Genomic DNA, 27,418 nt, shown 5'->3' on the forward strand with positions numbered 1-27,418 from the left:
GCTTAACTTTGCACTGCTAATATAAAGGATATATCCTGATCTCTAGGTTGCATTACAGTATATCCAAGGAAAAAAGTTAAGTAAGGTTGACTGCTTAAGCATTCCTAAACACTCAGGCAGTATGTTCCTTATTTTTAGGGAAAGGATTAGGGGTCAAACCAAGACTTTTGATTGTGCACAAAAGCATACTTGCATGTATGCACGCGAAACCCAATATACATTAACAGCTCTTGAGCTGAACAACTTTTGCATTGCATGTCATGGGCTTTACTCAACAGGAAGTCAGTTATTTTGGGTCAAAATGCACATGAATTTGATATACTCCTCCTAGGGGATTTTTATGATTGCCACTAAACCAGGCCTATGTGATCTCAAGAAATTGAGGATGCAAAATTGTGGAGAGATTTTTGATGTGTCAAATGGATCACCCGTGACGATGCCTTTAAACATTTGCTAAAAAGTGGTTAATAACCTCCGGTGTGACATCATATCTTGTGACATAATTTTAAGTGGCAACACATTGAGTGACAGCACATGTAATGCTTTTTTTGGGGGGCTTTTTTGGAGATCTTAACACAAAATTCTAAAATTGTCATAATTGTATTGGGATGTCACCTTTAAATGCATGCGTCCACTGTGCCTACCGTCTTACTGATGCGCATGGGAGGTGATGGCACACGGTGCTTGGGCCTATGGCAAGCCGTTTTAACATTTAATGGGAAAATTTGACTATCCAGAATGAACCTTACAGATATCAACAACATATTTTTGACTAGTTGTAATTGCATTCTGACAAGTCAAAATGACAGTTAGAGATATGTGTAAATCAGTTTTGGATAGTCACAATGAAAGTTAGGGATATCTGCAATTAAGTTTTAAAGAGTCAAAACTGAATTACGGATATCTGCAATGACGTCACTGAAACTGATATTCGACTGGTCACACATTCTAAATGACAATTACAGATATCTATAACGGGGTTTCCCCAGGCAGAATTAAAGTTAAACATATCGTAAACGTCATTTTGACTCGCCAGCAATTTTGTGTTAAAGATATCTTTCATTTGAGATATCTCTAATCAAAATTCATTTAAAGATATCTATAATTTGATAACAGATATCTGATCCTAAATTATGTCTATTCACAATTCCTGTTAGAGATATCTACAGTTTCATTCTGACTAGTGACAATCCCAGTTCAAGATATCTATAACCCAGTTTTGACTAGTTAAAATAGAATTAAAGATATCTAAAAAGGACATTATAAATATCTTTAATTGAGGTTAGTTGATAATATCTTGAATTGGAATTGTGACCAGTCAGAATTAAATTGTAGATATCTCTAAAAGGAATTATGGATAGTCATAATTTACTTAAGTGAGTTAAAGATATCTGTAAAGGGAAGCTCCATAGATATGAATGGGAAAAATGACGTCATTGGTCCTAGGAAGAACGAAGTTATGGATATCTGAAATGTTCATTTTGTCTAGGAAGAACTGAATTACGGATATCTGTAATACATATCCAGACTTGCCATTAAATGTTAAAACAGCTTGCCATATGGGCCTGCTCAATGTTGCTTCAACTATAAGCAAATAAAATAAAAAATATGGATAATAAAAAACTATATACTGTACGTTTTATGAGACGCACATTTCACTTGTGGTTTATATAGTGTATTCGCAACTGCACCACTCCAGGAACTGGCCACTGAGTGCCAGCTTACATGTGTGTTTTTATAATCAAATAATTATATAATTAAATAAATAGCTTTTGATTCAGTTTAAAAAAAAACTTTAAAGTCACTGTTTTAATCCCCAGTTCCACAGTCTCCTCATCAGTTATGCCTATTTTTACAGAATAACCTCACCAATCATGTCCACTCCCATAGTCTTGCCTCACCAATCATGCCCACTCCAACAGAATCTCCTTACCATTTCCACTCACTCCCACAGATTTCCTTACCAATTGAGTCAACTTCCACAGTCTCTCCTCACCAATCCTACCTGCTTCTACATCTGTAGATGAAGTTGATAAAGTCTCTTTATCAATCCACCGCACATGTACAGCTCTCTTTAACAAACCTGCCCACTTCCGAAGTTTCCTCTTTCCTAATCAGTCCCACAGCCTTTCCTAACCTGTTCCAACAGCCTTTGTCCACTCACAAACATTCTTCTCATCAATTAAGCTTAGTCCTACAGCCTTTCCTCACCTATCTGGTCCTTGCTTATGGAATTTCCTCACCTTTTCCACTCACTCACAAAGATTTTTCTTACCAGTCAGGTTCAGTCACACTAAAACTCATCACCAATTCCACCTGCTTCACCATACTCAACCCATCAGTCCAGCTAGTTGTCACAGAATTTCCTCATGGCATGCTCACCAATCCAGTCAGTTTTTACAATTTCTTCTCACCAGCCCTGCCCAGGCCCACAGTCTCCTCTCTCCCATACGGTCCTCTTCCACGGACTCTTCTTAGTAATCCTGCCTGCTTCCAAAAAAGGTTTAACCAGTGTTATGTTTGTTTGTTTGTTTGTTTGTTTGTTTTGCTTGTCCTGCTCACTAATGTACTTAATCGATTCTATATCCTAAACTACCTAACTTAAACTACAGTGACCCTGACCAGCATAAAAGTAACTAAAGATGAATGAGTATTCGTAAGCTTTCATAAAATGCAATTTGAACCAGACACAGTAAATACTTTGTGCACAAGATTACCATGCCATGTCTAAAACTGCATTTTAATCAACCAGGCCTTTTAAAAATAATGTTCTTATTTTTATGTACTAAGCTGCCCCCTCCCATTGACTTTTTCTAATACTGTAGGTCTCACTGTCATTGTCTGTTTTGCACAGATGCCTTTCAGTGTTACTTTCTTATTTTGCATAAAATAAAGATTATGTGCAACAAGAAATCTATAAAAACAAAGAAATTTATGAAAGCAGCAATACCTGACAAAATCCTTAATGGAGTAAAGAAATGTACAAAACATACAAACTCCACTCGCAAAGTCCCGAGATTGGAATCAGACCTTAGGCCCTGAAGTGCTGGGCTAACATGCCGTCACAATTCGCAATAAATGGACAAATTAGAATCATGGATGGAGACAGGACTGCTGTTTTACTTTATTTTAATATATAAACATATTGGCCTCTGTTCTAGATAGGTCTGTAGCACATAGTCGCTCTCCAAATCACTTAGAGTATAAAACCCTTTTGTATGCTGATAATGTGTTCTTGCTGTCCCCCAGTGTTCAGGGTCTACAACAGAACCTGAACCTGCTACAGCAGTATTGTCAGATCTGGGCCCTGATAGTCAACCTCAACAAGACTTAAATTGTCTTATTCCAAAAAGATTTTACTCTCTGGAAACAAAACACATTTAGATTAGGGATATACAAGATTGAGCATTCTAAAAACTATACCTCCCCAGGACTGACAATTAGTTCAATTGTCAACCTGGCACTGAATGTTCTGAGGCAAAAAAAAAAAAAAAAAAACTGAACTGAACTAAACAAAAATCAATATGCAGAGCGTTTCTCACTATAAAGCAGAATTTGGCTCAAAATATTTTAATCAGTAATTAGTTGCCCTTTATGGCCATACAGTGGGTTGCTCACCTTACACACCAACAAATCGAAAAAAAAAAAGAGAAAAAAAACGAGACAATCCTCCAATTGAGACCCTGCATGAGAACATCTACAGATTCATATCATTAAAGCTCTACAGTAACAGAGTTGAAGAAAGACACCGGTCCTCTTATCTAACTAATGTTTCTTTTTCTTTCTTTCTTTTTTTTTTTTTTGCCTTCCCAAGTTAAATTAATCATTTATTTTCTATGCTGGTTATTCTGTACAGGATCATGGGGTGGCCCTGAGATGGGGGACACCCTGGACAGGGTGCCAATCTCACACACACAAACACACACACACACACACAGGCAATTTGGGAAAAATCCATTAACCCTGGAGGTCTGAGGCCACAGTGCTAACCAAGACGCCACAGTGCCATCTCTGCACAGTTTAATGTATGTATATTTGTTTGAATTATTCTGTGACTTGTTCCCAAAGTCTTATCCAAGCTTTGGCAATATAAATGTCCATATTTGTAATCACAGTAAACTACCCTTAGAGACTTAGAGCGAGAGAGAGAGAGATGTGCCTGAGACGAGGCTATCATTGACTCTGCGCTCGTCCTGGCAGAGCCGCCGCTGTATCTGGTGCGATTGCTTTGGCCTGTGTGACTTGTTTTCATGAAGAGAAGGCAGACAGAAACATCTAACAGCTCACTGCGTGGCTGTGACAACAAAGGTGAGAGACACGTTTAGAAACGGTAATATTTTATGACAGTGACACTGATTCACAGATATCGTCATTAAAAACGCTGTCGTGATGTAATCGGTTTAAGATTGCTAAACGATGAACATTTAGCATAGCTTCTGCGTTCACTCGATGCTAGCTGGCTAAGCTAGCTGCGTTGTAGCGTAATCTCAGCGTTATAATAAAATAAAATCTTTATGGGAAATGTACAAAAACATTTTTTGTTGAGTAGTGCTAATCCCTAGACAGCACAGAATACGATCAGGGTTGTGGAGTGGAGTGTTTGCGGGGTCTCCAGCTTAGGGATCAGCTGTAGATGATGATGATGATGATGATGAATCTAGCCTAACGCATGTCACTCTCAGGCCTGACATGAGCAGAGCCCAGGCAGAGGCCAGTCGTGTGTAAGCAACACTCGTGATGTATGGAAATAACACGGCTTTTTAAAAATGTGATCCTTATTGTTTATCTGTCTATCAGTCAGCCTGTGTGAATTATCCAGCCCTCTCGTGCTACCTGCCTGAGGTGATAAATACCTGGTGACATACATGCATGTGTATTTTTTTTTTTAAGATACGTCACATAAGTAATTATAAATACTGTACGTTGTAATCCACTCATTTGATCGTTGCCATGAATTTGGTCAGTTGTCACTAGGGTGAACATCACTCACTGCTAGCTCACTTATTTTATACAACTTCATCTTTAATCTCTAATTTTATTTTAAAATAAAGCAGGAAGTGTATAAAGTGTTGTGGAACTTATAAAAGGGTGGTACGGTGGCGTAGTGGTTAGCATTGTGCCCTCGCATCTCTAGGGTCGAGGGTTTGATTCCCACCTCTGGTCTGTTTGCATAGACTTTTTATGTTCTTCCCATGTTTGGTTGCAAATACATGCAGATGAGGCTAATTAGCACTCCAAAGTTGCCTATAGTGTGTGTGCGCCTGCCCTGAGATGGATTGACACCCTGTCCTGTGTGTACTGTGACCCCCGACTCTGTATAGGATAATCAGTGTAAAAGATAAATGAACTTACTCCTCAGGGACTCCAGCAACTTGGGAAAAAATGCATTCCATAGATTTATTTCAGTATAAGACACACAATTGAAATATTTGCAACAAAACTTTTAACTATTTATTGGAACCATAGACCTTTGTTCAGTTTGAAGCCTTCCTACATTCCAATGTCCACAAGTTATATTAAAGAATAACTGTAAAAAAAACAAACACTTGACTTCAGTGTAACATTTATTTTTTTATTGAGTGATTGATTGATTGATTGATTGATTGATTGCTCTCCCCAGACCCCAGTTTAGAATTGCACATTCAAAATAGGCTGTTAGTCTCCATGTACTAAATGCATGCAGAGTGAATTAAATGATACATTTGTTCATACAAGTTTAACAAACTGTCCATACTGCACCAAGAGAACAGCTGTCCTGCCGTTACTCGTTACTCAAGATGGCAATCACCAGTCACCACCCGATACGTTTATTCTATTCTATTCTATTCTATTCTATTCTATTCTTTTTAGTGTTATTTTTTTCTTTTTTTATTTCTTTAATGTTATTTTTTCCTGTCTAATCTATTTTTTTCCTTTCTTCCCGGTAAATTAATCAAAGCAGTTTCCCTCTGGGATTTATAAAGTTCTTTGAATCCTTAAATTGAATTATTATTATGATTCCAAGGTGCTGATTTGAATAATATTATGATTCTGTATCTATCATATTTATAGATACAGTGGGGCAAAAAAGTATTTAGTCAGCCACCAATTGTGCAAGTTCTCCCATTTAAAAAGATGAGGCCTGTTATTTTCATCATAGGTATAGCTCAACTATGAGAGACAAAATAATAAATAAAAAAAAATCCAGAAAATCACATTGTAGGATTTTTAAAGAATTTTTTTTTCCAAATTATGGTGGAAAATAAGTATTTGGTGAATAACAAAATTTTATCTCAATACTTTGTTATATACCCTTTGTTGGCAATGACAGAGATCAAACGTTTTCTGTAAGTCTTCACAAGGTTTTCACACACTGTTGCTGGTATTTTGGCCCATTACCAAAAAGGTCATCCTGGTCCCTTTGCAGAAAAACAGCCCCAAAGCATGATGTTTCGTGGTCTTGTATGTCCACTGCTCTTCCATTTTCTAATAATTGCTCCCACAGTTAATTTCTTCACACCAAGATGCTTACCTATTGCAGATTCAGTCTTCCCAGGCTGATGCAAGTCTACAATTTTGTTTTTGAGACAGCTCTTTAGTCTTGGCCATAGGTTGTGAACAGGTGTTTTATACTGATAACGAGTTCAAACAGATGACCACATTAATACAGGTAACGAGTGGAGGACAGAGGAGCCTCTTAAAGAAGAAGTTACAGGTCTGAGAGAGCCAGAAGTCTTGCTTGTTTGGAGCTGACTAAATACTTATTTTACCGAGGAGATTACCAATTCATTAATTAAAAGTCCTACAATGTGATTTTCAGATTTCTTTTTTCTTATTTTATCTCTCATAGTTGAGGTATAACTATGAAAAAAATTACAGGCCTCTCTCATCTTTTTAAGTGGGAGAACTTGCGAAATTGGTGGCTAACTAAATACTTTTTTGCCCCACTGTAACTTTTTTCAATTTTGTTAGAATTTTTTAGACCTTGAACATAAAAAAAGGTTATCATAACTCTAAAGTTTTATACCTTAGCTTGATTCATCAGTTTCAAAACTGAATTGAATATGAGTAACTAATTATATCTTTGCATACAAGAGTTAGCAAAAAAGCTACAATTTTATCGTGTCCGGCACGTATCTCTGTCGTTCAACGTAATTGATATTTCAAAACAAACTTTTTTTTTTTAAATATCAAAAAAGCAGATTATTCACTCCTACCATCCAGGATGCCGATGTGTTAATAATTCAGAGTGTATCACCTGTAGAATTATAAAGAAACGGTAATGTTTTAGACTGGTGTAGGTGTACAGTATATAACGAGTATATAAAGTCGTTTGCCCAGTTAGGAGGAAAGGGCCAATCGAAGGATTTTTAACAAATGCAACCTTTGATAATGTAACAACATAATAATGCGTTTCTTTTGCACCACTCAGAAGCTCATACACTAGACACAGAATCGGTTTAGTGTGGTGATGCATGAAACGGCACACAAGAGAATTGAAATTTATAACTTATTTCTGGTCAATAAAATAAGGTTATGCTTATTTGCAATAACTAACATATGGCATTTTTTATTTAGCATGTCTGCTATTTGATTCCTAGTTCTTAATACGTCATGTTGTAGTAAAGTGTATGCACAGCTGAGACAATAAAATACTGTACTTAAATGCCTGGACATTAGAGCTGTATAATTAATAATTAATTGCCAAAAAAATTGCAACAGCAATAATTTTCAGAATAATCACAGTATCATTAATTTTATTGTTGTCCTAATTAGGCGCGAAATGCAAAACTTTTATAAAATGTACATTTCTTGGTTTCTGTGTTCTGAGCACTGTTTCTCCCTTTGAGCTCCCACGTTTTGCCCCACATTTGTGTTCTTGTAATTGAGAATCCATTCGTGGTAGCCTTTCACTGGTAAAATAGATTCCTCCACTGTCTGTGTGTGTGTTTGTGTGTGTTTGTGTGCGTTTGTGTGCGTTTGTGTGCGTTTGTGTGCGTTTGTGTGTTTGTGTGTTTGTGTTTGTGTGTGTGTGTGTGTGTGTGTGTGTGTGTGTGTGTGTGTGTGTGTGTGTGTGAGAAAGTGAGAGAGAGCGAAGCGGCTTGCGGTCACTGTTTACCCACCAACGCATGTTCTTGCTAAAAAGTCTGACCTATTTTAGCTTTACTTAGGAAAGAAAGGGAACTTTCTCTCTGTGATGCTGATTACATTACAGAAGATAAGCTTTCAGTGTGTGTGAAATACCCAGCTAATACAAGGGCCTTCTTCATTTTATTTACTGATTTTTTTAATTTTTTTATTTATTTATTGATTGATTGATTGATTTAAAAACATTGTTATATTTAATCATGTAAACAAAATCCAGAAACTGCTGAGGTGTACTATCCGGCAGAATACAGTTCACCTGTTTTGGACATCCACAGTTTACCTTATCTGAAATAACCATATGTGATTATGGGCACTATTGGATCGTCTAATGGTCTAAAGACTTTCGTTTTAATTCAATCCGGAAAAAACACCTTTTAAGGCTGATGCTGGCCGATTGGTCTAATCAGTCAGATCATTTTCTCGTTAATCTTGCGTGTACGCTTTTGTTTTGATGTATGCAGATAATATCTTCCATCAGACAGCTACACTGTGTTTTAGGCTACTGGAGAATGTTATGAGCTCAGACACGGCCTGGGTTTTTTTTTTATTTATTTTTTTTAGGTAAGATAATGGTAACATGAGCTGTTTAAACATACACCTACTTTTTTTACAGCATTCATTGACATGTCAATTTAATTAGGTTTTAATTCATATCTTGAAGAATTTTTAGACTTTGTCAATCTGCATTTTAAATTTATCATTGCATTATAAAAATACTAAAATGATGACATGTATTGTAAACAGATTTGGAATATTAAAGGTGCAGTTTGTAAATGCTTATTCAGTCAGGTCTCTAAAAATGACAAACTGCACCTTAAAAGGAAATTTAGGTTATTTTAATCATTTTGCAGCTTCTAATGTTAAACGCTGTGATGTTGAAATCACATCGCGGTGAGGTGGGATGCGGTAATGGGCACCATGATCCGCCACGAGTGAGTGAGCTCGCAAAATTTCCGTGACAACCAACAAAAAAATTATTTTACTTTGTATGTTGGAAAAACAGATCAAATGGGACTAGTAGGGTAAATTGAAAAATATATGTACTTTGGATGTAGAATTTGTTATTTACTTTCTTATTCTTATTTTTTAGGAAAGACATACATAATTTTTCAAAATAATTTCATAGCTTTTCAATACACAATATGTCCATTTGTTAACAAACTTTTGTATTCCCCCATTAAAATGTTTTAGGCACAAATGCACCGCTGTTTTCACTTATTCGTAGTAAAGGTAAATCCTCGAGGGCTGCTTTTAATCGAGCAAACAGGTGAAAATCTGATGGAGCAAGATCAGGACTAGAGTGAGGATGCTTTAACAGCTCAAAACAAAAAGAGAGAAAGATTTTGCAGTGCCGACACAACGCCCCTGGATAACGGTCCTCTGTGTTTAATCCGAAGTTTTAGCCTCAGCATTTCAGTAACCATCTCGCAGTAACGAGCACTGTTAATTGTTGAACCTTTTCCTGGCAATGTTCCAATACTGGCCCTTGAGAATCTCAGAAAACTGTCAGCACCAATTTTCTAGCTGATGGTTGGTTGACTTACTGTGTGAACGTAATGGACATCCACTGTCATGCATCTATTCGACAAAATGATTTTACATGTACGCTCAACCTTTGTCAGCCATGGATGGGTGTCGGCTCCTTCTTGATGGCTCACGCTTGTGCTACCTTGTTTGAACTTCTCTACTTGAACTTCTCTACTTGAACTTTTCGTACGCATTTTTTCACCACAAAACACTTTCTCCATATTGTGCACAAAGTCTTCACTAAATAACGGTATCGGGTACACCCTTAGACCACACAAAAAAAGGAATGCTGTTATTATGTGCAAATCACAAGTGGTGCATCCATTTGCTCTCACCGAAGTTACAAATGTAATGATGTGACACGTTCACACCTGCACAGCACTGACTGGGGAGACATGTCTGTGAAAGGAAAGCACCAATAAGACAATGAACAGAAGCTACAGTAACAGAAGATTTAGTATAACCCGAGTGTGACTAATTTTTAACTCGGCCTCGTACAAAACTTCCATCCTGTGTTAAAATTTAAAGTTTCACTTCAGGGCCATGGCTGTATGATTGATCTAGCAAAACCTCTGACCTGTTATTCCTCCTTCTTCTTCACAGTGTGGCCTCCCAGCCCAGCTCCGCATTGCCATGGATGCCTGTGCCCGGGTCAAAGGTGTTCCACTCAAGAACCGTGCTAGCATCAGGAAAGAGGTATCCTAGTTATTAAAGAAAAGCCTTTACCGTTTTTTTAATGTAATGATATAAAGTCGATATATTATTCTTTATTGTTGCCGTTAATAGTGGTAATAGTGGTAATATTAATATCAGTGTTATTGTGGGTGTTCATGTTCTTGTTGATGTTATTAATACCAAGCCATAATTATTTGTATTACTACTATTACTATTGAGTACTATTGACAAAGCAGGAGTCAGAACAGAAAAATACAATAACGAAAAAAAAAACCAGTAACACACACTACAGGTTAGTGGAAAATAAATCAGTAAAGCATATGACACGAAGTGAAGGAAGAGAGCACAGGAAGAGTAGCTTGATTAGACCTGACAATGATGTTGCTTATAAATCTGTGTATGATCTGCATAGCAATGAAAGTCGAGGCTGCACTGTTGGATCATGTACACGAAGGATAGCTTTCCATTAAAAAAAAAAAAAAAAAAGAGATATAGAAGCAGATCTCAGGCTGTGAGATATTGTCTGCTACTGAGTTACAAATAAACTTTGAGAGACCTGCACCAGTGGTTTCAATGACAGACAGACAAACAGGGAGTGTTTTGTTACACACCACATCAAAAACTGAGCTATGGCAAGAACAGGGGTTTGGATCAGCAAAAACCAGTGGGGTGGAGGAATGTCCTTAATTGCGCCTTTCTACAGTACATTCCCTCTTACTTTTAACTTGAGTCTGCAGAACTGTTATGCCACATGCCTTATATCACATATAACCTATATAATAGGTTTAGAATTTAGGTGTTTTAGCAGAGTTGCTCTTCCTGCTTCATAAGGGGGTTTTACACGGCCAATAGTGACGGCTCAAAGCTGTGCATGAAAAACCTACAATCCTCCTAAAATCCACCTTTAAATAACTTATAGAAATATCATATCTTTATATGTTTGATATATAAACATCTGTCAAAGGTTTGGACACACCTGTCGAAAGTTTTTGACACAAGTTTGGATTGATTTTCTACGTTCTAAACCAATACTGAAAATTTTAAAACTGTGAAATAACACATGTGGAATAATGTAATTACCAACAACAACAGTCAGTGGTTATTTTAAGACATGAATGTCAGCTGTTCTGGAACAGTTCTTGCAAGAACAGTATTACCAAGTGCATTTGCAAAAACCCTTCAAGCACCATGATGAAACTGGCTCTCATGAAGACCTTCCCAGGAAAACAAGATCAAAACTTGCCTCAACTGCAGAGGAGAAACTCATTTAGAGTTACTTAGAGCCGTTATGAAGGCTTTACAGAGCATAAGTAGCAGACAGTTTAATATCAACTGTTCAAGTAAGATTATTGCATATTTTGGATGCCGACAACATTGTTTTAAAATGTAGAAAGAAATGATCAGAAAAGAGCATAGAATTAAAAGGTGCGTCCGAACGTCTCACTGGTACATATTAAAATTTCAAAAATAGTCTTTTTTTCTTTTCTTTTAATGCCTAGGATTTCTCCCACACAGTTATGTGCCATGCTGAACTCTGACAAACTTCCTGATGAAGGCCAATGATTTTCAACATATTGACATCGCACCAGTTTGGGATCCTAATTCAGGAATGTGGGAAAGCGCTTAGTGCTGTAAGATGGACAAAGTCAGACTTAAATCAATGATCAATTTCTTTGTCAGTATAAAATGGGCAAAAGCTCTTTCAGTAAAGTTAGCCACGAAAAGAGAGAGCTCTGTTTTCCCCCCTAAGAATATCAGTCTAATCCACATAAAAGAGTGGCAAGGCAGGACCTCAGACTGGAAATGGGAGCAGAGATATCTGACAGATTTGCTGGGGAGCATGAAAGCAATAGAAACAGGATGTAACCCAAAAGATGATGAGATCCATCTCGTGCTCATTTCCCTGATACAGAATGGATTGGCAGGGGTAAAAATAGAAAGAATGTGGACAGCGGGTTCAGGATAGAAATTCATTGTAGGAAGCCGGTTGGGTTTCAGTAGAGTAGAAGTAATAGAAAAGTAAAAAAGTTTAGTGGTGGAGAGCTTGGCAGCTGCTAGCTGACAGGGACGGAGAGAAGTCGGAGGTTTGGGCAGCTCTGTATTTAGGAAACTGTGGCTAATGTTTGTTAAAGAATGGATAGCAGGTCAATCCATGGCTTTAAATTTGCATAGTAATGAATGTTAAGCAAAGAAAAAAAATTAGTTACTGCAGTTTATTATTTAAAGTAAGCAAAAAAGGGATCTTTCATAATGTTACTACTGTATAAACATTACAATTAAATAATTAATTGATGAAAGAATGAATGACAAGAACTAGGATAGCATTTAAATGTTTACACATAATCACATAGACCATTAATACCCTCAATACTACAGCAGTTTATTATATTAAGATGTCTTAAACACCATAAAAGGAAAAATCATGATCACAGTTTGAATAAAATGAATTGCCGATTTTTGTATAGAACACAATTAAGTTCAATTCTATTATTAATAATGTGGTTGAACAGTGAAATGATTTTAATATTACATCTTACAACAGAGACTTCATTATAATTACAACAGACAACGGCCATGTGAGGTTTGGCCAAGTTCATGAAAGAACCACACTGCACATTTAAGATGCATAACCTCTAATTTAGGACAGAGAAAATCCACAAGGAAGTCTGTATCGTGATTCCAGAACAGCAGCAGAGGACGCTGTAGTCGCCTTCCTCTTTTGTCCCAAGTGACTTCAAAAACGTTTCGAACCCAGATCACCTGCTCAGAAAGCGGCCATGCTATCCAATATATGAGACATAATACTTTGATATGGGAAATGCCAGAAATTCGGATAACAGTCAGATATGTAAACTGAATAGCGTGGTTGGAATAAAGATAGACTGTGAAGATTTGCGGTGAGTAATCTTTCAGCAAAACCTCTCATAACCAGCGGTTGAAATGAAAGACTGTAGAGCGCAAAGCTCTTCATGCCACCATCTCCTAATGTCTTTCTACTTGGCAGAGCGAGTGCCGTCAAAATAGGTGAACACAAGGGAAATAGGTAGATGGCATGAAATTTAATAAAATGAACGAAAATCGGTATCCTTGTAAAGCGACAACCAGGTAATAACAGTTTATACATATTGAGAATGAGATGTACGGCCAAGGCATAATTTGGGGCTTTCTATAGGAAAATTCCGTACCTTGTTAAGGGAACCCACAGAGCGTCTTATTTTCAGGAAAATCATTAAAACTCGAGTCTAACTGACACATGATATACTGCTACACATATTAGAATGGAATTATTGCCTTTGTTTCCTTGAAGCCAAAAGACTTAAAATATCCAGCAGTGTAGTAATTCAGTCCGGTTCCGTCCAGCTGGTTAATACTGTTGGCGTTAAGGCAACAGTGGGAAAGCCATTGAATAGTTTACGCTTTCAATTTTCAGCACACTACAGCACTCGTCATTATCCTCCTAGAGCTAAATGATGGATGCAATTTTCTTGGTTGTCATTAAACTCATTTGAGCAGTTTTTAAACTTGAACGAAGGGACTAACAGCTTGATTCTGCTTTGTGTTTGTATGACCAGACTGTCCGTGAGAGTTCAGCCCTGTCCCTGAGGAGCCTTTTAAGGAACAGGAAGGAGTTGAGCAATGTGGTGCCAGAGCTGCACGCTAGAGAGTCACAGTGTCTGCAACAAGTAAGATAATATACAAAAAAATATGTATTCTTAAAAAAATTAATACAGTTTCTATTACTACACATAAAAAAAAAAAAATGAAGTATGACAGCAGAATCTTGGCTCTCATTTTTAAACATTTTAAGCTTGATTGTATTTGTGCAAGTGGATCATCTTCATCTATTCTCACCACATGTTTGCAGCTGTTCCAGAAGTTTTTTTTCTGACTTTAAATATAATTAATTGCTTTGTGTATTTGATCCATTTCTTACTTGACATATGCAGGTCAACAACAACGTCTCAATTCTCTTATAATGTCTTGGTCTAATGGCCTTCCCAGCATTGCCTCATGTTTCTGCCATTTATTTTATTCAGTCATTCTGTTGTGTGTCAATAATTCTGGACTTTACTGTAAGCATGCATTGGTGGTTTTAACCACAGTCTTGGTTAACTGAAGGATTTTGTAATAACTTCCTCAATGTAAGTTTCACGGTATAAATAATTGCGTCAGAGTTTATCTTAAGTACTTAATTAAATCTGCCAGAGACCTCAAATATGCTATTAGTCCTGAGGTGGCATTTGGGCTTAAATTTGGCAGCACTTTGATGTGGGCTTCATACAAGATGCCACAAGCAAAATCCGTGTTCTCAGTACAGCATCACAATCAGGAAGAATATGTATAAAAAATATTACAATAGAGAATACGGCATGTTTGATCTGATAATTTTATGAACTTTTTTAAATTCTTTGGCAATATTCTGTATTACTAAAAGTGGTGAAAATAGTTTTAAATAGTTTTTGCCAGTACAGTTACAACAACCTTCATCAGTTCATTTTGTTTTCTTCCTCTGCTGTTTGTGCTTTTGGAATTAAACAGAATATCATTAGCCATCACAACTTATTTTGCTATACGTACATAAACTTGGAAGATTTGGGAAAAAGAAATAAATCTCTAATCTCGACCGACCAAAACATGGGATGGTTCAGAGGCAATTTGGGACAACTTCGAAGCAGATAATAATTAGAGCAGAGAATAACGTTTTAATGACAGTGTTACAAGATATATTTATTTATTTATTAATTTATTTATATGCCTTACCAGGCTACTTTTATCCATGGTTACTACTAATATTTTTACATTGACATGGCTGTGTTCTGTCTATTAGATACATTTCATATGCTTACCAAGTGCTACAGAAGGCGAGGATTTCACACTACAGGCAAGTATTCATGGTTTGCAGTTTGCAATAAACAAATTAGACTTAATAGATCATTATGTATATGTTTAAGACGTTGCTAATGACGCTAGGAATATTTTACTGACAGTTTTGGCATATACTGTGGATGGTTTAGAATATTTTGACACAAAACCTGCAGTAGTGTCATGGAAAGGCTGCTCAGACTTGCCAAATGATCTTCAAAATAAACACACGAATCTACTTGTGACTCGTACAGGCTGTGACCTCGCTTTCTACAGAATTGTTGGAATTGCTGAGATCCCTACATGTGCATACTCTCAGAGATGAAGAAGTGCTGCTCATCAAAGATCCAAAGCGAACCTTAGACAGAAAAGACGGAAAGTCCCAGGTACATTCATCTTCCAGGCAAACTGCTTAAAATGTACGCACATATGCATGTGTGGTTGATTCTGGATTATTTACTTTCTAGGATCTTAAGTGTCTTTTGTGATGTTTTGCGGTTTTCTAGGTGTGTGCTGGGTTCTTTGTGTGACAATAGGAATAAGTTTGTAGGCAGACAGACCTTATAATCAAGCCACATTGCTGATTGCGTTGCTTTCTCAAACATGTTTAGCCCACACATTGTGAAGTTTTTGTCTGCTTTCCTAATTGCAGACTAACTCATCCAGAGCCATGTGCATATTGAGACATGGCAGCCCTCAACAGATCAGTGTTTGTACTATGTTGGGTCTACTGAACCGTTATACAACAGGAATAAGATATGCTCTGGAGGTACAGTCTCTACAGAGGGGCATATCAGAGTCATGTCAAGCTGAGGATGATGACACGAACCAGTCTGTTTCTTCTATCGAGGAAGATTTTGTTACAGCTTTTGAACATCTGGAAGAGGAAGACACAGGTTACTCACTACTTTTCCATGCTACAATACCCCATTCTAAATGTGCAACTAACACACTACTAATATCAATGTATGTTTAGCTCTTTATGTCAAGAACCGTCTCACATTCTTTATCAATTAAGCTCTACAAAAACTATTAAACTTTACATTTTATTTACCAGTTCTTTAAATATACCAGTTGTAATTATGGCATTTCTTGTTTTCCAGTTGTATATAACAAGAAGAACCAGAGAGATGTGGCCTCCCAAACTCTCCCCTCCCATTTCAAAGATTTATCTGGGTCCCGTATTATAATTAGTTCTTTCTCCAAGAAGTCCAAGAGTAAACAGAAGTCAATTACGGATGTGACCGGATCCATACAGAAGTCACCGACAACATATTGCAGGGGTACAGATAATGACTGTAACCGAGCCACACCAAGTAACCTACCAAAAAGACGTGTTACCTCTACATCATTTACTGAGTCTGATGATTCAGACTGTTCTAGTCCAAGTCCCATAATTTTTTTAGACGAGGTTGGTTATCAGAAGAGTCTGAAGGCAAAGCTTGACATTCCAAAGATCCCGGTTCTTAAAGAAGGTGTAGAAGATTCTGACTCAGAGGTTTGTGAATTTTTTGATAGTTTCGATCAATTTGATGATCTGGACCAGTGTTTTGATTCTACTATGAAGGTGCCAAAAGAACAGGTTCTCGTCACCAAGAAAAAAAAGGCATCTGACGGCACTATTAGTAAATATGATTTAAAAGGTGGATCAACAACAGCAATGAACCCTCACAAGTTTGACCACAGGACTCTTCCAGCCAATATCAAGAAGCCTACTCCGCTTAAACCAGGATCTCCGTATAGCATACATTCAGATGCGCCAGATTCTCCACGACCAGTGAGGACATCCTGTGAGGAGAACGGGGGACTCTTCAGTCCAGTTCACTCATCAGCATTTAGTCCTCTGGGAGAAGGAGGAGCCTTGGAGTGTTTTTGGAAACTAGATGGAGATGTTTCAGAATTGCGCAAACCACAGGATCTTTGTACGCTCTATAAAACTTATTCCGATTTTGCAAACAATCTCTCGAAAGAAATTCTCGGAACTGTGTGTGGGTACTCTTCTCCTGTTGATATTAACATTAATAAGAACTTGAGTTGTGTATGCCACAAAGAATTCAAAAACACTAATGGACATCTGATGAAACTGTCAGAGATTCAGGAGACGGTCACTATTGCCAAATCACACTCACAATCTCTGAAGGATGGGATTCAAAAGTTTGCTACAGACTTGGTTGAAATGAGCATCGGCAGTGCCTTAAGAGATTTACAGAAAGGAGTGTCGTCCTGCACTACAACACTTTGCCATTTAGCTGCTAGGCTAACATCTTCAGTGTTTCATATGGCTTTTCAAGAGATAGGAATGCGCCATGCGTATGTATTAAAGGAGCGTGCCATAAATGGATTGGCTGGTTTCCTTGTCGGGGAAGCAGTCTCCGGAGCTCTGAAAGAGTTTCTGTTTGTAAAAAAGCAGATTTTTAACAACACTGTTACGAGATTTGCAGCTGATCTTGCTGAGGAATTAGTATTTGAGGGAATTATGGAGGTATGCCAATTCTCTCATCCTTCTACACCTCTTACCCCAAAAGATTGGTCGTTTGAACAAGAAGAGGAAGTTGTTTGTTCTTATGCTTCAGATCTTTCTGAATCAGTTCTTCAAGAAGCTTTCATAGAACTTTCCCAAGCTGATGTGACTTTCACAACACAGGCAGCCATAAGTGTGTCATTGGACAATATCTGCTATGTCAGTGCAGAAGATGCTTCACAGACCACAAAAATCTGCAATGCCCAGTCAAGTTACCAGAATTTAGAGTCACTTGTCCATACTGGTAATCAAGAAGAAGAAGATGGCTGCACTGTAAAGAAAGCTTTGTACTGTGTTTCTGGCATGGCCAGTTGTGTACCCGTCCCTGCAGCTGGCAAAGCTTTATCGTACCTGCAGAACCCAGAGGAAATGTGTCGGTATAAGTCCAGCATTAGTCACACTTGCCAGAGCAGCCCCAAAAGAAGCGTTTGTTCCCAAGGGAGGGCAGTTACCTCCACTTCAAACACATCCTCTGCAACATTTTCTGAGTCAGTGCTAGGTATTTCCAAAATCCGTAATGTCTGCGGTAATCTTGGGAATATATCTACAAGTGCTGCTGAGAAACCTTCCGTGGGAAAAGGTTTCGAGAAAGTTTCTGGCGCTATGGTTGAGACAATAGTAGGTGAAGCATTTGACATTGTGTCCACAAGCAAAATGAAGAAAAAAGTGGACGACTGTGCTGATTTCTTGTGTAAAAATATAGGGAGTCGAATGGCTACATGTACTGGTACAGCAAAATCGCAGGATGTGGCATGTCAGAGTTCACCACATTATGATTTATGCATATCACAGAAAATTTTGTCTTTAATTCCTAAAGGAGATTTGAATGAGTCGTCATGTTTTTCTCAGCCTCACTTAACTTCAAAGAACATGGATAAAACACTTTGTCAATCTGGCTTAAAAAATATACGCCCACTTGACAAATTCTCACCAGAAGTCCAGCCTTCTGTGATAAAAGATACTTTGGAAGTGCCCAGTTTTGAAGGGGGTATTCGTGGGAGCAGAAAAGTTGTCTCTGAAGACATTCTTAATGGCAGCATTGGAACAAGAGCCAATGGAAGCCCTGGCACTCCTCCTTCAACTCCCCAACAACCATCAGACATCTCGAGTGAGAAAAAGCTTAAACAATTTTCAAAGAAGCTCAAGGGCAAGCTTGCAAAAGAATTTTCCCCTGCCACCCCCCCACCCACGCCACATTACGAGCCCACTCCAGGACTGGAAGAGGGCTCAGATTCAGAGAAAGAGGAATTCATGCTGAGGCTTATGAGGTCCCTTTCTGAGGAAGCTGTCAACAATGAAGATGATGATGATGAGCAGGAAGAGGGTCTCAACACTGCAGCCCAAAACACAGAGCAAAGTCCCAGTGTGGGAAACAAAATGATTGAAAAAGGTGCTTTGCGTTATGCTGAGCGTTTAGCATGCCATATTGTTTCCATGGCAACCGAGATGGATACATTAAGCATTGGTGATGTGAGTAAGCCAGAGATGGAAAAAGACAATGAGAATGTTGCTTTACATAGTGCACAATTCTCAGAACAGACCTTAAACTCCTTGTGGACTTATGCTGGAGAAATTGCTGGGGAGGTCATCAGTGATGTAAAGAGGATGATGAGTTCCAGCCCTTGCCGTCACAAAACTGTCAAAAGAGGATCTTTTAAGTCAGATAAGCCACACCCTGGTGGCTGGGATTACTGTCACTTTGTCAGCAAAACTAACCAGTGGTCAAATGATCTCGTTCTGCCAGTTCCTAGTCCTCAGAGTAACACTTCAAGTAAAATCCTCATGTCTCAGTCTGAATCCAAAAGCTGTGAAGCTACTGATGATTATACAGGATATGTTATCAAGGTACTTAAAAAAGATGGAGGAAACCGTGAACTTATCCTTGATCAGTATGCCAGTCAGCTGGCTTATAAATCTATTAAAGCAGGCCTAGCTCATGCTGCACAGAAAATCAAGCAGAAGTCCACTCTAAGAATGAGCTCATCTCGACATTTACAACAAGAGGGCGGCCGCGGCATTTGCAAGATCCCACCATCTGAGTCGTCTCTTGCTATTCTCGCCACAGGTCAAGAAGGGGCCTCTAGTGAATCCATTCTGTGCGTTTGTCAAGATGTTGAAAGCGTTGGTGGGAAGGAATACATGGAACTTGTGAACTTTGCAGAGTCCTTGGCTTACAATATTACATGTGATGTCACACGAAAGCTAAGAACATCTTCAATTAGGCTTCCAAAATCACTTACAGACTCGTGCCTGTACCGGAAGTCAAATGTTGAAGACATGGCAGAAAATCTAATCAAAACTGCATTTTCCTGTTCAGTTTTGTCATACAGTGGGAAAAACAGGCAGTATCACAGCACCAGCAGCTTAGATGATGGAAATTACAATAATGGTGTTATGCAAGTAATTGAGCATTATGCCAGGAAGATTGTTGATGACACGTTGGAAATGACTCTAGGGTCTACAGCTCTTCAGACAGCAGAAGAGAGGAGATCTTTGGACCTCGGTTCTTTCACTGAGAAATTGACAGAGGCATACAAGGCTTGTCGGTACTGTCAAGCAAAAGATTGCTCTTTTTGTAAAAATTGTCACCTTAAGTATCATGGAATGCAGAAGAGAATGCAGCAAGACTCGGACACAGTGGTTGGTTTTGAAATTCCCAAAATCCACATCGATTTGGACAAGAGAGCAGTTTTTGCTGAAGAAATGGTATCTGCAGCACTTGAGAAAGCGAAGAAGGAACATAGCAGCACCAGCTTAAATGCGGACAGTGGGATTGGACATGATGGCGCAAGCTTCGCAGAAAGCCTCACCACAGAGATCATGACGTCTGCGTTGTCCAACATCTGCCAAACCATCAACCTCAGGTAAACAACAAAGATGACTAGTTTTGTAAAAAAAAAAAATATATATAAAATAACTTAAGTTTGTACCTCTGTAGAAATATGGCTCATCAGTTACTCAAATATTGTGGGTTTCTTAGTCATTAACCTTTCCTGTGTTGATGTAATATTGGACAAATTTAGTTAAGTGATTTGATTTGAATTACAAATATTGAATTGCTACAATGTAGTTCATTGTGATTTTATTACAATTTGGTTACATGTGACCTTAATTTAAAAATTTTCCATTGGTTGAAAAATAATACTCTAATTACAGTATGATGGTATTTGGTGTATAGTTATGGTCAAATTCGTCTCATCAATCTAATAAATGACATGTGCATGTAAAGTAAAGTAGCAATACTCCTTTTAGCAAAGCAACCAACGCTTTGACTTCAAGCATCTCTTCAGTCATAGTTTTTACATGTCTTACTTTTAAAACATCTTTGCTTTCTTGAGCGACTATTTACTCTATGTGGGTTTCAGTGCCCCTGGGAGTGAGAGTGTCAACGTGACCGAGTCGACTGTCAGTCAGCAGCTGAATCTAAGTGTGGGGGATGACAGTCTTGGCAGCTGGTCTAATCTGAGCTTCGAAGAAGACCATCCTGATGAAAGTAGTAGCTTCCATCATCTAAGTGACAGGTAATTTTTAGGTTCAGTAGCTTGAAGAAATTCACTTGGATTACTAACCCCTCACCGGCTTTTCGGGTTCTAAACACACTTATATTTTTCCACTTGAACACTGTTCACAATTGACAGGATATGATTAGGAAATGCCAGAGAATGCAATGCATAAGTGCAATGTTTCAAGAAGCTGGAACAGTGGTGCTTAATTTAGACGTCCAAAACAAAATAACTAAATAAAATAAGTGATTGCAAATGATGCAAAAAAAAATAAAAAATTGTCCTGTGACATTTTGTTGAGGATTATGTTTCTGGCTTCTCTGTATTTTGGACATTAACTTGAGGTCTTTATACGACTTAGGTTTTCCCAAAACGACGACTCATCTATGCCAAAAGTAATTTCTTTCTCATTTTATAGATACTGCACTCACTTATGGAAAATTGTTCATTCCACAAACAGCAAAACCAAATGCTCTGTAAAACATCTAGAGACATGGAAATTGGTATTTTAGGAGTTAGGAGGTTTCCTTTTTCAATTAGGATGTTAAATGACCTCTTCCCCTTGGCTGAGTATTTGAAAATCTTTCTTGGCACAAACTTTTATCTTAGGAGGAAGCAAGCAGCTATTTTTGGATAATGAAAGCCATCTGTGGGCATCAAAATATTTTCGAAAGGTGTGGTTGTAAGCAGTTATTTATCTATTTCGGGGCAGTGTTTCCAGAATGCTAATTCTGCATCGGAGACCAAGCTCTACTCCAGGAACGTACTCGTCTGCTGTCCTTGTCCCAGTAAACTGGTGGGGTAAAATAACAGCCTTGGTGCAGACGGAGTTGTCTTAACTGTGTGTTGCTAGATATTAATCTGAGAGGTAGCATGTTATAAAAGCATGAAGCGTTCTTCGAGGTGGGTATGTACAGTAAGATCCTCAGTGACATGGCAATAACCTGGTAGTGTGTGTGCTTGCCCAGTGTTCAGTGCTCCTCTTTTTTCCTACAGCAGTAATGGGAACAGCAGTAGCTGGAGCAGTCTGGGGTTAGAGGGCGAAATGTATGAAGAGCATTTGTCCTTCTCTCCATCAGACAGGTTGGTGCAGAGCAGGAAACTGAGTATAGTCAGCGTGGGTTTTCTCAAATGTCTGCATGATGTAAGAGCTTTGATCACCAAGTGTTGAAAATGTGTCTGTGTGACTGTAGCAACTTTGCCTTGTAGCACACCTTGGAACACAACAGCTCTTTGTTGGTCTCTGTTCTGTGGTTTTAACAAATGGAATTAATGAATTAAATTGTGTGTGTGTGTATATGTGTGAGTGGGTGTAGGAAGGGTTGGGGAGTTAATTCCTTCTGTCAGTTCTTTGTGAAATCTTGACTCTGACAAAAGAGCAATCTGTCTTTGCTGTCTGCTGCATGGCTGAGTGATGGGAGACTCTTCTGGCCCCTGCTTCTCATAAGGATCCTGTTCCACTTGGAAAATGACTCAGATGTTCAAGTGGCAATGGAGATCACTGTCAGTACTTCATTTCACTGAACAGAAAAATGTAATCTAAATGTAGCACAGTGAGACTCTTTAATGAGACGAAGTACAGTTGAATGTATTGCCTTTGGGCTGATTTATTTGTGTGGCGGACTGGGAAAACCCTTCTCAAGGATATTGTTGTTTTTTTTTTCTTTTTTTTCTGCCATACAGTACTGTGTGAAAGTCTTGAGCCATCCCTCATTTCTTTATAGTTTTTTTTCCAAAGAGCCAGTCTTTTCTTATATTTTTAATGTTGTCTGGAGGAATAGTTCTCCTCGCTTGCTGAAAGACTTTTTTTTTAGCTCTCATTTTCAGTCCAGTCGTTATACCTAACCAGTTTCAGTTAAATGTTTTTTTTTTGTGGTTGTTAAGCCACACAGTGACCTACTATATGGATCATTCAAGCATTAAAAAATCTACCTTAAGGCATTAATCACTGAAAAAACATATGTACTGTAGATGATGACAGACGATCAGGCCGTTGATTGGTATACAGGTGTTGCTGAATGCTGAGTGGTTTTAACAGACGAGAGGGGAAACAAGGTTGCTGCTGAGGTAGTTACATAAACAACCAATTTTTAAATTGTATCTTTAAGCACCTTTTCCCTTGATTAATGCCTTAAGGTAGATTTAATTATGAAGAAATGAGGAGTGGCACAAGCCTTTTATGGAGTACTATATAAAATTCTAAAAAACATATACACAAAATAAATGTGTGAGGTTCGACTCATCTACCAGATATTTCTATATTCAGTAATAATAATTTCTCAGGCAAGAAAATAGCAGTAAGTTAAGAATATATTTACAGTAGTTGCCGTCACCTACACTCGTCATGAAAATGAATGTCATGGCAGTGTTGAGCTTCCTGTGTTATTTTTTTTCCCCTTGGGACAAAATAAATGTAAAACATACATTTTTAATAGAACCATTTTATCAAGTCACCACTCATGGTCAAAAATATACATACCACAGACCTAATATGCTTTTGGACCCAAATTTTAAGCACAATCCAAACAATTTTTTCCTGAGACATCAAAAGCTTAAAGTTGGCCTGTTTTATCTTTTTCACACCCAGCTATCTGTCTAGCTGATGATTTAATCCACTTTGCACAAGGTTTACTGGCAGCGCAGCAGCTCCCATGCATGATGCTACCACCACCATGCTTAACAGTTGTTGAGGTTTATTGCCTTGCATTCGTGTTTGCTTCTCGTCTCGTTTTTGTCCATGTGTTCAGCTGCAAATGTTAGTCAAACTGTAAGGTTTGCTTTAAAGTTGTTGACTTTTGAGCAGGGGCTTCTTCCTTGTTCTCTAGCCATTCAGTCCATGGCCATGGAAAACTCTCTGAAGTGTTAGAAGTGACGCTGTTGTGAGCTTTCTGTTCATTAAAGCCTTACTCCTTAGTGCTTCCTGTTTTGTTCCTGACTGTCATGTACAATTCTTTGAACTCATCTGGCTGCAGGAGACATACCTGACTTGTGTAAATTTGCAACCTTTTGCACTGAATCCCTTGGACCTCCCCATTGTACTGTGTGCTGGTCAATCCCACAATTGCTGTTAATTTGAAGAAACTACAAGCTCCAGTTAATCAGGATCACTAGCAGAAAATTAAGATGCTATGGGCTTATATGTATATTTCTGACCCTGTTTTAATATCAGAAAAAAGTTAACTTGTGGTCTAAATTCTTGGGACTTTCTTTAATCATAGATGTACAGTCGTGGCCAAAAGTTTTGAGAATGACACAAATATTAGTTTTTACAAAGTTTGCTGCTGAACTGCTTTTAGATCTTTGTTTCAGTTGTTTCTGTGATGTACTGAAATATAATTACAAAGCACTTTATATGTTTCAAAGGCTTTTATTGACAATTACATGACATTTATGCAAAGAGTCAGTATTTGCAGTGTTGCCCTTCTTTTTCAGGACCTCTGCAATTCGACTGGGCATGCTCTCAATCAACTTCTGGACCAAATCCTGACTGATAGCAACTCGTTCTTTTATAATCACTTTTTGGAGTTTGTCAGAAATAGTGGGTTTTTGTTTGTCCACCCGCCTCCTGAGGATTGACCACATGTTCTCAATGGGATTAAGATCTGGGGAGTTTCCAGGCCATGGACCCAAAATTTCACTGTTTTAGTCCCCGAGCCACTTAGTTATCACTTTTGCCTTATGGCACGGTGCTCCATCGTGCTGGAAAATACATTGTTCTTCACCAAACTGTTGTTGGATTGTTGGATTGAAGTTGCTGTTGGAGGATGTTTTGGTACCATTCTTTATTCATGGCTGTGTTTTTGGGCAAAATTGTAAGTGAGCTCACTCCCTTGGATGAGAAGCAACCCCACACATGAATGGTCTCAGGATGCTTTACTGTTGGCATGACACAGGACTGATGGTAGCGCTCACCTTTTCTCATCTGGACAAGCCTTTTTCCAGATACCCCAAACAATCGGAAAGAGCCTTCATCAGAGAATATGACTTTGCCCCAGTCCTCAGCAGTCCATTCACTATACTTTCTGCTGAAGATCGATCTGTCCCTGATGTTTTTTTGAAGAGAAGTGGCTTCTTTGCTGCCCTTCTTGACACCAGGCCATCTTCCAAAAGTCTTGGCCTCACTGTTTGTGCAGATGTGCTCACACCTGCCTGCTGCCATTCCTGAGCAAGCTCTGCACTGGTGGCACTCCGATCCCGCAGCTGAATCCTCTTTAGGAGACGATCCTGGCGCTTGCTGGACTTTCTTGGACGCCCTGAGGCCTTCTTAACAAGAATTGAACCTCTTTCATTGAAGTTCTTGATGATCCTATAAATTGTTGATTTAGGTGCAATCTTAGTAGCCACAATATCCTTGCTTGTGAAGCCATTTTTATGCAACACAATGATGGCTGCACGTCTTTCTTCGCAGGTCACCATGGTTAACAATGGAAGAACAATAATTTCAAGCATCACCGTCCTTTTAACATGTCAAGTCTGCCATTCTAACCCAATCAGCCTGAGATAATGATCTCCAGCCTTGTGCACGTCAACATTTTCAACTGAGTTAACAAAACGATTACTGAAATAATCTTAGCAGGTCCTTTAATGAAAAGAAATGCAGTGAAAAGGTTTTTTTGAGACTTAAAAAAAAAAAAAAAAAAAATTCTTAAATTTTTTGTGAAGCTGCTTTGAGACAATGACCATTGTTAAAAGCGCTATATAAATAAAACTGAATTGAATTGTGATTAAAGTAATTTTCATGGCAAAGAAGGACTATGCAATTCATCTGATCATTCTGCATAACATTCTGAAGTATATGCAAATTGCTACTTTTCCAATTTCCAATATTTATGTAATTCTCAAAACTTTTGGCCACGACTGTATGTTGTCTAGTTATTTGTCCATAAACAATTACTCATAAAAAAAAAAAAAAATCATCAAAAGTCCAATATTGGCATGACACTCATCAAACTGAGCACGATATGTTCCTTTGGGATTGGACCAAATAAGATAGCCTTTTCTCTCTGCACACATCAGTAAGGCTTGTGTACCCATGAGCCTGTAGTATGTTTACCACTTTTGGTAACACTAACCACTGCATACTGGGAACACCCCATAAGACTGACTCTTTTGGAGATGCTTTGACCCAGTCATCTAGCCATCACAATTTGGCCCTTAGATCCCTACATTGCCATTTGTCTTGCTTCATACACATAACCATCATGAACTGACACTTCACTTGCTGCCCAAAATAACAGTGTTCAACTTTACTTGTCTGTGGATTTTATGTTATGGCTGATCCTTCTCTCTTACTCTCTCTCTCTCTTTCTCTCTCTCTCTCATGTGTGTGTGTGGGTTAAGACACCAAAGTTTGGACACACTTTCTAATTCCGTTGTCTTTCTTGATTGTTTATTTCCTTTCTGTTCTGTTTATATTCTAAAACAATGCTAAGGCATCCAAAATATGCAGTTTTATATACCTCATTTGTATAGTATATCTGAAAACCTATCAATCACCATGATGAAACTGACTCTCATGTAGACTATCCCAGGAAAGCAAGACCAAAACTTAGCTCTGCTTCAGAGAAGAAGCACATTTACTGTAGAGTTACCAGCCTCAAAAATCACTAATTTACAGCTTCTCAGATTAGACCTATATAGTAATACACACACACACACACACACACACACACACACATATATATATATATATATATATATATATATATATATATATATATGAGAGAGAGAGAGAGAGAGAGAGAGAGAGAGTATAACAACAATAACACCAATTCATCTAATATTCCGGGATCTCAATCTGTCCATTTAGGAAGCACATGTGATTGTGAATCAGCTTCACCTGCTTTGGTGCAAATGAAAGTGCCAACAGGTGCAAAAGCAAGGCAACCCACCAAAAAAAGGAATGGTTTTGCATGTGCTAGCCACAGACAAATCTTTGTAATTCCTGTCCGATTCTTCTCAGGTTTTGTGTTTTGACTGCATGTGTCCTTGTCCCTCTTGGTAGCGTGAGGCAGTACCTGCAGCCTAATCACCCATCATCACAACCATACAGTATGTTCATTCGCAAGAAGCTTTGTTTTGTCTCCCAGCACAGTCTCAAGACCATGGAGGACATACCAGGAGTTCCCCTAATTTTCTTAACTGTGTTTGTGTGCGTGCGTTTGTGACCTATTCAGATGTCTTCAGTATTGTTCTAATTATG

General features: G+C 38.2%; 1 protein-coding gene across 3 annotated transcripts in view; it reads left to right on the top strand.

Moving 5' to 3' along the window:
* The first annotated feature begins 4,217 nt into the window (after nucleotides 1-4,217).
* Nucleotides 4,218-27,418, top strand: part of akap11 (A kinase (PRKA) anchor protein 11) — a 28,705-nt gene continuing 5,504 nt past the window's right edge. The window contains exons 1-9 of one of the 3 annotated variants that reach the window (XM_053496086.1): nucleotides 4,218-4,308; nucleotides 10,258-10,350; nucleotides 13,902-14,012; nucleotides 15,158-15,211; nucleotides 15,447-15,578; nucleotides 15,845-16,088; nucleotides 16,296-20,577; nucleotides 21,079-21,234; nucleotides 22,213-22,299. In XM_053496086.1, the coding sequence (XP_053352061.1) occupies nucleotides 10,288-10,350; nucleotides 13,902-14,012; nucleotides 15,158-15,211; nucleotides 15,447-15,578; nucleotides 15,845-16,088; nucleotides 16,296-20,577; nucleotides 21,079-21,234; nucleotides 22,213-22,299 (5,129 nt within the window). In that variant the 5' untranslated portion in view covers nucleotides 4,218-4,308; nucleotides 10,258-10,287. The remainder of the gene's footprint in view (nucleotides 4,309-10,257; nucleotides 10,351-13,901; nucleotides 14,013-15,157; nucleotides 15,212-15,446; nucleotides 15,579-15,844; nucleotides 16,089-16,295; nucleotides 20,578-21,078; nucleotides 21,235-22,212; nucleotides 22,300-27,418) is intronic. The other 2 variants (XM_053496087.1, XM_053496088.1) reach the window with 2 other exon arrangements.

Source organism: Clarias gariepinus, chromosome 5, assembly GCF_024256425.1.
Source record: "Clarias gariepinus isolate MV-2021 ecotype Netherlands chromosome 5, CGAR_prim_01v2, whole genome shotgun sequence".
Classification (NCBI taxonomy): domain Eukaryota; kingdom Metazoa; phylum Chordata; class Actinopteri; order Siluriformes; family Clariidae; genus Clarias; species Clarias gariepinus.